Source organism: Nelumbo nucifera, chromosome 1, assembly GCF_055504915.1.
Source record: "Nelumbo nucifera cultivar China Antique chromosome 1, China Antique-T2T, whole genome shotgun sequence".
NCBI classification, from domain to species: Eukaryota; Viridiplantae; Streptophyta; class Magnoliopsida; order Proteales; family Nelumbonaceae; genus Nelumbo; species Nelumbo nucifera.
The window spans coordinates 13213137-13226576 of NC_142649.1; the positions used below are offsets into that span (position 1 = coordinate 13213137).

At 35.4% G+C, this 13440-nt stretch overlaps 1 protein-coding gene across 1 annotated transcript; it reads left to right on the forward strand.

Moving 5' to 3' along the window:
* Positions 1 to 1243: 1243 nt before the first annotated feature.
* On the forward strand, positions 1244 to 4562 carry LOC104610341 (receptor-like protein EIX2). The gene is made up of 2 exons (XM_019199914.2): positions 1244 to 4140; positions 4430 to 4562. Exons 1-2 carry the CDS (start codon positions 1244 to 1246, stop codon positions 4560 to 4562), a joined length of 3030 nt encoding a protein of 1009 aa, XP_019055459.2.
* Positions 4563 to 13440: the final 8878 nt, after the last annotated feature.

Sequence of the window (13440 nt, forward strand, 5' to 3'; positions counted from 1 at the left end):
CCCTATAACAGTGACCTATGCAGCCCTGGCAAGTAACGGCTACGATAGAGAATCAGAGGTGGTTATGTCAGATTTGACAGAACACCATTATATAAGGACTCCAACCCCCTGAGAGAAAAGGTAATTGATTTCGCGCTATCTGCGCTCTTAGCTCTCCTTGTATTCTCTGTAATTCTCTCTCAGAGTTCTAAGTTAATCGTCGGAGTGTTCCCGCTGGACAAACTCCCCGAGAATCCTTCACTGTCTTCTCCATTTCAGGTGCTCTCCTTCGCCAGCTAAGAGCCAAGCCACCGTCAAATAGGAATGAGCGGATTGCGCTACATCAACTACCGTCTTGATTCATTTGAGCTATATATATATATATATATATATATATATATATATATATCATTTCATATTTCCATCATTTTGCATGTTCCACCAATTAAAATCTACGTGTGAGCTGGCTAGTCTAGGTGTGAGCAATGCGCAGGTATTAGATTTCCCATGCAATTTTGACTAATGTAGACTTAGACTATAAGTTTCTCATTGATTGAATTGAAACTTAAGGTCCTTGTAATATACGTCCTGCCAAAAGATGATAAAAAATAGAAGTACGAAGTTTTTTAATTTTATGGCAAACTATTATAACTCAACTCTTTTTTAAGATTTTTTGGCCGATTCTCCCTTTATTAATTCATCCAATTCTACATGCATCATGCGAAGAAAAGAAGTCTCCACGAGGCCATAAGACCATGACATTGTTAAAAATAATTGTTGACTTGACTTGAATAGTTCATGTAAAATAAAATAAGTAGAAAAAATCTTTCATCTTTCGTTTTATTTTTTATTTTTTGTTTTTCGTTGTAAACTTCTTGGATGTTGGGACTAGTATGGAACGTAACAGTTCCTTCCAAGAAATTTTCTCATTGTAAGGAGTCAGTCAAAGAGGGCAAAGTCTGTTATTTTATTTCCCGAGCATATTTAATTTGAAGATAAAATCTTTTTCTTATATCTTAACATATTTCTGAAAGAAAAAGTTATTGAAGTAACGTTAAGTTTTTAACAACCCCCTCCCCAATATGCCCTGAAGCAATGTAATGTATTACTTTTTTATTCTCTTTTGATCAGCATAAATATAGTCAATCCCTAAGCATGACCCAATAGTATTTCAACTTCAGTATTTGCGGTACCTGAAACATTTTGTGTATAAATGTACGAAGTTGGGTAGATTGAAGTCAAGAGAAATCGAGTTGATTGAAATATGGGTCTTAGTAATAGTAGTTCTACTTCTGGTGGTGGTGGTGGTTGTAGCACCACCAGCACCAGTTCCCTTCAACTACTTTGTCTTGTTTTATTTTCTGGGATTTTGTATTTAGAGACCATAAAGCCCTGTTTTTCTAGCCAAGATGTCAACCTGGGCTGCATAGAACTGGAAAGGATGGCACTCCTCAAGTTGAAACACGGTCTCGTAGATCATTCGGCCCGACTCTCTTCTTGGGTCGGTGAAGATTGTTGTAGTTGGGGAGGTGTCCGTTGTAGCTACAAGACCGGGCATGTGGTTCAGCTCAATCTCCGCAACACTTTTCAACTTCCTGATATTCCTCCTGATGAAGATGATGATCAGTTGGCAGTTTATGAAAGGTCAGCATTAGGCGGTGAGATAAATCCTTCGTTGCTCAATTTGGAATTCTTGACTTACATGGATTTCAGTAACAACAACTTTAGTAGGATTCCCATCCCCAGTTTCATCGGATCGCTCAAGAAGTTGAGGTATCTTAACCTCTCTCGTTCCTCATTTGGAGGAACAATTCCTCCTCAACTTGGAAACCTTTCCAGTTTGCGTCATCTAGACCTTTCTGGTAATTATGAATTGAATGTGGACAACCTTGAGTGGTTACCTGGTCTCTCTTCCTTGGCGTATCTTCATATGGGATATATGAATATGAGAGCAGCAGGAAAATACTGGCTACAATCAATTAATATGCTTCCTTCCCTTCTTGAGTTGCACTTGAGTTCTTGTGAACTTCACTATCCTCTACTCCCTCATTCTATTAATTTAACATCTCTTTCAATTCTTGACCTCTCTACAAACTCCTTGAACACTTCAGTACTTATCTGGTTTCTTAATATTAGCAGCCTTTCTAACCTTTACTTCCGCTCCAATTATCCCCAATATCATAATTTGTCAAACAACCTAGACATTGGAGGTGGAGCATCAATATCATGGGGATGCCATTTGCAGAGTTTAGATCTATCAGAAAGCGGAATTGGTGGTGAGGTAACCAAACTTGTAGACAGTTTGTCAAGATGCAATAATAGAAGGATAAAGACAATAAACTTGGGCTATAATCAATTTAGTGGTCGTTTGCCAGCATCCATTTTCAATCTTTCTTCTTTGGAAGAACTAGATCTTTCTGGAAATCTATTTTACGGGAATTTGCCTACATCCGTTGGAAATTTATCATGCTTGAAAAAACTAGATCTTTCCTATAATCAAATGAATGGAACCATTCCAGTAAATGTTGGAGAGCTTTCAGATTTAGTTTTCTTGGATCTTTGTGAAAATTCTTGGAATGGTGTGATTTCAAAATTTCATCTTATGAACCTTACAAGATTAGAAACTTTTCTCATTTCATCATCTTCAGTCAAATCCCTGGTTTTTAAAGTCACATACGATTGGGTTCCTCCTTTCAGTCTCAAGCTTTTGGATTTCAGTGACTTACAACTGGATCCTAGGTTTCCTACATGGCTCCAAACCCAAAAGCAACTTTCTCTGCTTTCATTGAGAAATGTTGGTATTTCAGACACCATACCCCATTGGTTTTGGGAGTTATTCTCAAACCGTCAGATAATCTTAGATCTCTCTAATAATCATTTAACTGGAAAACTGCCAACCCCGTTAAGGCTTCATTTAGAATCTTCTATTAATTTGAGTTTCAACTGCTTAGAGGGCCCAATCCAACCTTTGTCTGCTAATTTGACTGCACTATACCTTTCCAGTAATTTTTTTTCTGGAGCTATCCCAACCGACATTGGTAACTTAATGCCGTTGTTGTATGTGTTAGATCTTTCATGGAACCGGTTAGGTGGTAGCATTCCCCCTTCCATTACTAAAATGAAGCAATTAGAAACTCTAATCCTCTCAAATAATCTTTTATCTGGAGAACTCCCTAGGGATTGGAAGGATTTACAGAAATTGCAGGTTTTAGACCTAGCAAATAATAGTCTAACTGGTATGGTTCCTAGTTCATTTAGCCTTTTGATCAATCTTGAGTGGTTAGTACTGAGCAACAATAGCTTCCATGGGGAACTGCCATCATTAAGAAGTTGCAAGGGGTTGCTTGGCCTCAATCTTGGTGAGAACCGATTTTATGGAGAATTTCTAACATGGATAGGAGAAACCAGTTTTGACTTGATGTTTCTACGTTTGCGATCAAACTCGTTCAGTGGAAATATTCCTGAACAATTGTGTGGTTTTACTTGTCTTCATTTCTTGGACCTCGCTCGTAATAATCTATCGGGATTTATTCCATCATGCTTTGGCAACTTGAGTGCCTTTGTTGATTTAAACTCCTACATGTGTGCTTCTGGTTCATCATATCGCCAATCCATGATGGTAGTCACAAAGGGAAAAGAATTACAGTATACAGGAGATGGGTTTATGGATGGAAATCTTGACTACATCAAGAGCATTGACCTCTCGAGCAATAATCTTTCAGGAAATGTTCCAGATGAAATTACAAACCTCTTAGGACTGCAAACCTTAAATTTATCCATGAATCATCTCACTGGAAAGATCCCAGAAAAAATTGGTAACCTGAAACGGTTAGAAACTCTTGACCTCTCAAGTAACCATCTTTCAGGTAACATTCCCCAAAGCTTGTCTTCCTTGTCTTTCCTGAGTCACTTAAACCTGTCCTATAACAACCTTTCAGGGAGAATCCCATCAGGCAACCAGCTCCAGACACTCGATGATTCATCCATTTATACAGGTAATCCCTATCTTTGTGGGTTGCCACTTTCAAAAAACTGTGAGAATGGCAAAACATCTCAAAGTCCAGCGTCCCGAGATGGTGATAACGGAGACAATGAAACGTCTGAATCTAAGATGCAATGGTTTTATATTAGCATGGCCCCAGGATTCGTGGTGGGTTTCTGGTTAGTTTGTGGCAGTTTATTGTTAAAGCGGTCATGGAGGCTTGCTTTTTTTCAATTATTGGGTAATCTGAAGGATTGGATTCTCCTGAAAATTGAATTAAGTATTGCTCGTTTAAGTAAGAGATAGATGTTGGAAACACCCAGGTTTCTGAGTGAGAGATGTACATCAAATTGGTTCGATGTCTCGGAGCATTTTAATATTGTATGTTGTTATCTACATGAATTGATTCCAAGGAAATAAAGCATTACCAGCAATCTTTTAATTTTAATATTTCCACTGAAACAACAGTGCTGCTTCTGGAATTGGAATTGTTGTGCGAGATGATACTGGCGCATTCATTGTTGGAAGAGCGTTGACTTCGTCTTGCTCTTCCGCTAAAGAGTTTGAGGCGTTGGAAGTGCTAGAAGGACTCTGCATGTAAAAACTGTAATATTAATAGGTAGACTTCCGAGTTTAACTGGCTTGTTAACCAGAGACTTATGACCATATGTACATGAACCACAGCAGCTCCCTTCATCCGGGATTTTATGAGTGCAGTTACATGATACACCAACGAATGCAGCAATATCCGGTTGAACCCGTTGAGAGATTAATGGTAGATTTAATTAATGAATAAAATAGAGGATAAGGTCTCATGGTATCCGATTTGAAAGAATGGTAGGATCCATCTAATGGACGCCATAAAGGTTGCGGAATGGGTGGGCGAATTTCAAAAATTTCTTACATTTTCCCAACTGGGAATCATATTCCCTAAATTTAGAATACAATATTCAAGGATCTACTTGAACCCTAATCAAACCAGATCTGTACCAAAAGATAAATGGGAGGATTATACCTGATCCGGAGAAGCAGTATCTCCCAAAGTTGGTGTTCACGCCCAAAGAATGCTCCAAGATCTGCCCCTGCTGAAGATGACACAGCTGTGGATGGAAAAGAACCAGCAGGGTGCGTCCTACACACTGGATCCTTCACAAGAATCCCCTGGATGTACTAAACACTGAATTCTTTCAGTCTTTCTTGCAAGACTGATGTCAAGAACTGGTTTCTTGACTTTCTTTTCTGCAAAGATCGAATCTTGCAATATTGTAGATGGTGGCAGCAGGAGGAGATCTCCAGAAACGAAAAAGGCTGAACTGTTTTTCTTTTCTGGAGAGTATGAGATCTAATCTCAAATCGCAGGAACCCTTCTTGCGATTTTGCTTGGTTCGAAATCTGATATTTCTCCCTCTTAGTTGGTTCGAAATCTCCTCCTTTCTTCTTAATTAAGAAATCTCCTCCTTAGGAGTTATTCCAATCCAAATCAGTATTTGGATAGGGGATGATCTTAATCCCTTTCCCATATAGAGTTAGCTTACTCCTGATCTTATCAGGAGGTTACCAGATTCAAATCTGATTTGAATTTGGTCTCTAAGAGTGGATAGAGCTAAGAGCCCAATCCTTTTACTAACTTCAATCTAAAATTCGCCCCCTTGGATGGGTGATCATATCAGCCCACCTCGAAATGGGCTTTTGGCCCATTAAGTGTTCAGTGTTTAATTAGCTTCCAATCTGCTGCCCAGTTGGGCTTCTTTGTATGGCGTGGGACCCAAGCATTGATCTACACACCAGCCACATGGGTTCGGCCTAGCCTTTAATACAAGGCCCAGCCGAATTCACTGAAAAACTCAATGAACCCCTTGAGTCCATCGTATGGACCCTATGGGCCCAACACTTACATTAAGTGGTCCCTGGGCCAAGCCATCTTATAAAAACCCAGGGACTGTGGGCAGGTGCAAGATTAGCCCATCAGGTATTATCTTAAATGGTCTTACACTTAACCTCTCAGCCCTTGATAGCCAACCAAGGAGATATCGCCTCTACACTGAACAAGTCAGTAGATGGTGTCAAAGTTGCCTAACAGAACTAGTGTTGAAGAAGCCTTTGCGAGCCATTAGAGATGAGGGAGGAGAAGAAAAGGTTAACCAGATTTTTCTCGAATTGGCTGCTGGAGGTATAATTCACGGAGTGGGAGTAAAAGTTGAGAATGGGGTCTTGAGCTTGAGTGTGCATTAGAAAGAGAAATAAACAAGTATGGAATAGGAGTAGCTTCATAGGTTGTCAATTCACAAGATTAATGTGAAAAATTGGTGGGGGAGGATCGATATGTGTTGGGACTCAGTTGTGATGGTGGTGGTGGACAATCGGATGTGGACAGTGGAAGTGGAGGCCACGGTGGAGGAGGATGGTGGTGCCGGCAGTCAATGTCCTAACACAACTGCTTATTTGCTTAGGCTGTGGTGTGCTAGTGCTCAGGTGAAGTTCGAGAGGAGGTGGAAAACCTTGAGCCAGCAAAGGAATAAGATAGCGGGGACATTTTATAATCTTAATCTTCTTTTATATGTGAAATATGCACGTGCTCTGATGCTAACGTGGCGTCCTGCAACTGGGAGTGCAAGAATTTGTGTAGGATATCCAGATCCGACAAAGTAGTCATTACTTATTAGTATTTCAAAACTAAGGTGTTGTTTGGCATGGATGATAATTTCTCCTTGCTGGTTTTCCAGAAATCAATTAGTGATTTTTGAAAATCATCAAAAAATTGTTGTTTGGTATCATTTATACCATATATGTAAACTAATTTTTGAGAAATTGGCTTTGACTTTGTTTGGTACTGATTTTCAAGGGCCGATTATTTTTGTATTAGAGTTATTATATAATGCCATGTCATCCTCAAAAAATTGGAATCAATTAAAAATCAAGAAATCACCTAGAAAAGGTTATTCCTAAAAAGGGCCGATTTCAACAATTGATTTTTGGCTGATTTTCCAGAAATCAATATAATCGGCCAACCAAACAAGAAAAAAATCATTGATTCTTCAAATTCTAGTGTGGATCCTATGTGGCATCAATTTCTGGGAAATCATCACGGATGCCAAATATCACCCAACTTATCACATAAAATTCTCAAAATAAAATTAAAATTCAAACCTGCTTCTATCGTATCTGATTTACTAGTGAGTGCCATGGCCGAATAAAATAAATAAATCATTGTAATTACATCCAAACACCATAACCACTAGTTGATGTACATGAACCCATCTCCCTCTTGTGCTTGCTTTTGACTCCTTCGGCAAAACGTAGTAGGATCTTTGTTGTTTTGAGCCAAAGCACCACTAATTTTCAGTACCAAAATGAAGTTTTCTATCACCACTATGATGAATACTTAATGATCACAAGGACTTGTTTTATCCCCTTGATTCTTAATGGCTCAATCCTTTTCCTTCTCTCAAAAACAATGTTGATAAGAACACATACACACAAAAGGTTGAAGGTTCAGAGGTGGAGAGAATGTAGATGTATTGACTTTGGAACACATACACATCTATGCCAACATGCCCCAAAACACCCCACAGCACATCCCAACTGTGTATTGGGAATATCTCCCATATGACAAATATGGGAGATGTTCCCAATGCATGTTTAGATGTGCATATGGTGTGTTTGTGGGGTGCGCTCTATGGGGTGCAGATGTGAAATCTCTTCCTAGACTCCAGATCTCTTACCTACAAGAACTCTACCCATACCTACCCACAAAACACTACCTTTGTGCACTGGAAACATCTCCCAGTGCATAATAACATGTAAGAGGATGAGATGTTTTCCATGTGTGGCTGTGATGTTATATGGTAGGTGTGGAAAGAGTTGTCATGGGTAGGAATTCCGGATTCACTTTCCAAAAATAATGGGATTTAATTCCCTATTTTCTCTCAATTAACAGGTCCATTATGCCTAATTAAATGGGATCATATTCAAGGTTTAGAGTATCAGAAACGCCAAGTGTATTAGAAAGACAATTTTAAGAGACGTATCGAGATATGCCTTGGATATGCATGTGTATTGGAGAAAAACTAAGATGCGCATAGATACACTTTGAAACACTATAAATACTTTAATAAATCATAAAAATACGTAACAACACTAAATATAAAACCTAAATGAGGTGTATATACATTAAATTAATATATTTTAATGGTTTTATGAAGAAATATATTGTAGTTAATTATAATTTCATTAAAAATCCTATACTTAACTATAATTTATAAATTATAATTCTTAAGTTTTAATGTTTAATGGATGGGAAAAAACTAACTCTCTTATCCAACCATAAAATATGCATTAACACAACTTCTAAGTGAAAATATACTTAATAGTTATTTATTATTTATTATTTATTTTCAAAATATATAAAAAATAAATAAGCATTACAAAATATATTCAAAAAATATTTATTAAAGAAGAAATTTCAATTGCCTTATGGAATATATAATAGATGATCCATAGAATTAAAATATATTCAATCATTATGATCAAATGATAAAAATAATTAGTTAATTATTTATTTTTTAATTCTATAAATATAAAAATAAAAAATATTAAAAAAGAAATTTCAATTATTGTGATCAACCGATAAAATATAATTAATTATTATTTATTTTTATTCTAAAAATATAAAAAATTAAAAATTATTACAGAAGAAATTTCAATTGCTATATGGATATGATAGATAAATCTATAGATCTAAAACATATTTAGTCTTTATACGCAGAGAAAAAATTATATTTTCAAATTTTTTGTTAATTTATGTTTTCCCCAAATATCTCATGAAATTTCCATAAATCTATAGATAACACAAAAAATGTGATTTTGGATCTAAGAAATATAGATTAACATAAATTTATACATTCAAGAAAAAGGAAATCATAAAATATTATAAAAATTTGAAAAAAAATTACCTATTCTTTACCATATTTTTAAAATTTTGAAAAATCTTAAAAAAGAATAACGATTCACACTTGTTTCTTGCAAAATTTTGCAAATTTAGCACTCTAAGAATAACGTTTAGAGTTTTAGAGTCATTTGGGGGGTGAAAGAATCTTACTTTTCCCCTTTATTTTTTTTTTCGGTATTTGGCTGTATTTTTTTCGTCAATACGCTACCGATACATCCTGATACATCTCTAATACACCTCCGATACACCTTCGGTATGCCCCGATACGCCCCCGATACAGGTTCGATACGCATGAAAAAGGATGATACACACGATTTCCATGCGTATCCTGTATCTGTTTTTAAAAGATATGATACGATACGCCCCGTATCGGGTGTATCATATCGAAATTTTAAACCTTGATCATATTTCAAATTTAAATTTCTAATTTGAAATCCCCTAAAATTTGGAGCTAATTTGGAGAGAGTTTAAGTCCTAACTGCCCACTTAAAGTCCCCTTTTCATTGTCCGTATTGATGGGCAGGTGTTTGATTTTTCATGCAACTTATGTCCTTACAGACTTGACTCTGAGCTTTCTAATAAATTGAAACTCCAAAGATGAGAAATAAAAAAACTCCATAGGGCAGCAGATTTATCTTTTCTCTTGGCACTTTTAGACCTATACTTAGCTTTCATCCTAGTCTTTTGTATCCTTTTCTTTTCCAATACAACATAATTCTTAAAAGAAAAAAAGGAAGCATTAGGAAGAACACAAAAGGGATTGGAAAGGTACACATTCTTTTTAAGTTTAAATATGCCTAGTTGGGTAAGTTTAAGGCAAGAGAAATCCAATTGATTGAGGTATTGCATCTTAGTAACCAATCATGGGCCTTAGTAATAGTAGTTCTGGTTCTAGTGGTTGTAGCCCTACTTCCGTTCAACTTCTTTGTCGGGTTTTGTTTTTTGGGTTTTTATATATCTTGAGACCATAAAACCCTATTTATCCAACAAACATGTATTTCTGGGCTGCATAGAGATTGAAAGGATGATGCTCCTCAAGTTGAAAGAAGGTCTCCTATTGGAAAAATGGGAGTGTGGTGGTAAAAATCAAAGGAAGAACCAAAAAATCTATACAAGAGAAAAAGGAATATAGAATGAGGAGAAGAAGAGAAGAAGATGAAAAGCCAACGTAGAGTTTTGGGTTTTACTTTGTTCTTAGCTTCTTGAGCTCTTTTTTTACAAAATGTTTTAAATTACAAGATATATAAATGAGTTTTACTCTTACACTTTAGACCTTTCAGCTCCCAAGTCCTAAGACAACCCACTTAACATTACAAAATTACCATTCTTACTTTTCAACACCCCCTCTTAATTTGATCTTCAAACTTGATGAACTTCAATTCAATCTCTCATTTCTCAGTTGACTTTATGATGAAGTGGTGTCTTAGCTCAATGTGCTTTGTTCTTCCATGAAAAGCTGGATTTTTTGTCATTGCAATAGCTGAAGTATTGTCATAGTAAATTGTAGTTGGGCCATCTTGCACAAATTGAAGGTCTTTCAAAAGTCTTCTAAGTCAAATTGCTTCATAATATGCACCAGTGGCTGAAATGTATTCTATTTCAACTAAAGAAAGTGTCACAGTATTTTGCTTCTTAGATGACCAAGAGATCATTTTACTTCCCAAAGAGCAAATATATCCAACTGTGCTTTTTCGGTCATCTATGGAACTAGCCCAATCATTGTCTGAAAATCTAACCAGCTTGCAGTCATTTTCACTTTCATATTTCAGCCCAAAGTTCTTGGTTCCTTCCACATATATGAGTATTCTCTTTGTTGCCCTAAAATGAACTTGGCTTGTTCATGTATCTTGAAATAATAGTCACAACAAGAACAATATTTGGCCTTGTGTTGGTGAGATAAATCAAGGAACCAACAATGCTTCTGTATATTTGATGCATCTACTAATTCTGCTCCGTCTTCCTTTAATAACTTTTCATTGATAGCAATAAGAGTAACTAGGTGTTTACATGTTGACATATAAAACCTTAACAAATCATCAACATACTTCTCTTGGGACATAAAAATTTCACATTTTCTTTGCTTCACTTGAATCCAAGAAAGTATCTCATTAACTCTAAATCAGTCATCTTATATTCCTTAGTCATTGCTAATTTGAATTCATTCAACAATTTGGGTTGTTACTTGTATAAATTAAATCATCAACATAAAGACAAACAAGAATAAAATCATGCATACCTTCCTTCAATCACATATCTTTTGGTTGTTCAAAGCTTGTAAACCTTGTCCTCCTTTCCTTCTATCACATATCTTTTGGTTGTTCAACATAAATTTATTCTTCTAAATCTCCATTGAGGAATGATGATTTTACACCAAATTGAAACACTTGCAATTTTAATTGAGCAGCAAATGCAAGCATAGTTCTAATTGTTTATATTCTTGCAACTAGTGCAAAAGTCTCATGGAAATCTACCCCCGACTTTTGAGCATAGCCTTTAGCCACCAACCTTGCTTTGTGCTTTTGGATTGACCCATCTTCATTGAATTTTGTTTTGTAAATCCATTTCAGTCCAATTACTTCTTTTTCTTTAGGTTTATTGACCAACTCCTATGTCTTGTTCATCTCTATCATTTCAATTTCTTCATCCATAGCTTTCACCCAAACTTCTTCTTCAAAGCTTCTTCAAACTTTTGTGGTTCCAATGCAAGAAATGCAACACCACAAGAATCAAAGATTTTTTAAAGTAAACATACTTTTCTTGGTGGAGTATCTGAATCTACATCACTTGGCCTTACTTGCCATGGATTTTGGTTTTTTGAACTTGAGGGATCCATTCTTGGGCTGAAACTTGTTGAGCTTGATCTTCTAGAGTTTGCTGGCCTTGCATTTGATGTAGTTGTATCATGCTCATGGTCATTGGACATCAATTCTTTTTCATCTTTTATAACATTTTTTTTTATTTGTAAGGAATTTTCTTCAAAGTTCCATACCTCCTCTTTATCAAATATTACATATCTTAAAATCACCAATTCTTTTGTAGTTAGATTCAACAATCTGTAACTTTTGGATTCATCACTATAACCAAGGAAGATACACTTCTCACCTTTGCCATCAAACTTCTCTCTCTTCTTTGAAGAATTTGAGCATAAGCAATGCAACCAAACACTTTAAATGAGCTAACAACAGGCTTTTTTTTGTGTTGTGCTTCAAAAGGTGTTTTATTTTGCACGACTTTGGTGGGAAAGTAATTTAATATATGGGTAGTAGTATGAACTACTTCAGCCCAGAATTTTTTGAAAGATTTTTACCTTGAATCATGATTCATGCCATTTCTACAATGGTTCTATTTTTTTTTTCAGCTACCCCATTTTGTTGTGGGGTATGTTTTACTGCCAATTCTCTTTAGATGCCTTGCTCTTCACAAAATTTCCCGAATTCTCTTCATGTAGACTATTTTTCTTTATCAATCCTCAAAACTTTTAATTTGTGATCAATTTGCTTCTCGACTAAAGATTCGAATTGAATAAAAGTAGGCAATGCTTGTGATTTTGCATCTAAGAAGTATACCCACATCATTCTAGTAAAATCATCAACAAAGAGAAGGAAGTACCTCTTATTGTTGAAGGAAGGTGTCCTCATGGGACCACAAATATTAGCATGAACCAACTATAATGGTGCATTTGAATGCCATGATCTCTTTGAAAATGGTAGTCCATGATGCTTCCCATAGACGCAACCTTCATATACTACTAATTTAGTTAAAATTAGGAGTGTTCGCAGGTTGGTTCGATTCGGTTGTAGGTTGTTTGGTAAACCAAATTAATTTGGTCATGTTGGGGAGTTGGTCACCCAAAATTGATTGACTATTTGTAAAAATCGGTCCACTCAGGTGTATCGGTTTGGGTCTACTTTTGGTTTAGTTAGTCAATTCAAAAGATTTAAATATAGAAAAATAAATTTTAAAATTACATTTAATTTAAAAAATTGTAGTGTAACTATTAAAATATAAATTTAGAAATTAAATTTATGATATAAAATATTTTAGACTAAGAAATATGGAGATTTTAGACTAAGAAATTAAAATATTTTAGATTAAAATATATGGCCACGTCATTTGATTTTGGTCATTTTACAAATGGCCAAAGCGAAATTGACCCGAGGTTGGGAAATTATTGGACTAAAGGTGACTGAAAATGTTTGAAAAATTAGCAACAGGGGTTGAGTTGATTAGGTTGGTCAGTTTCATTTATTAGATGAACAATCCTAGCTAAAATTAATAATAATTATTTTTTATTGTAAAAAAATTATTAAAGATATTATATAAAATATAAATAATTATTAATTATTTAAAAAGTTAAAAATATAAAAAAATTGTATACTCTTATGTGTTTCTATTGTTTAACTTTTGCTTAACAAATCTCGTGCATCGCACATGTCCCCACTAGTATATATATTAAAAGAAGGAAGTCTAGGAATTTTCTCCTTTTTTTATGAATTTTTTATGCTTTTAGTTCCATGTTATTTTTGAAACA

What these genes read in the sequence shown, in the direction of transcription:
- LOC104610341 (XM_019199914.2), top strand. Translation starts at nt 1,244, where the DNA reads ATGGGTCTTAGTAATAGTAGTTCTACTTCTGGTGGTGGTGGTGGTTGT. An exon ending in GGATTCGTGGTGGGTTTCTG is followed by an intron (nt 4,141 to 4,429) that starts GTTAGTTTGTGG and finishes CTGAAACAACAG; the next exon opens with TGCTGCTTCTGGAATTGGAA.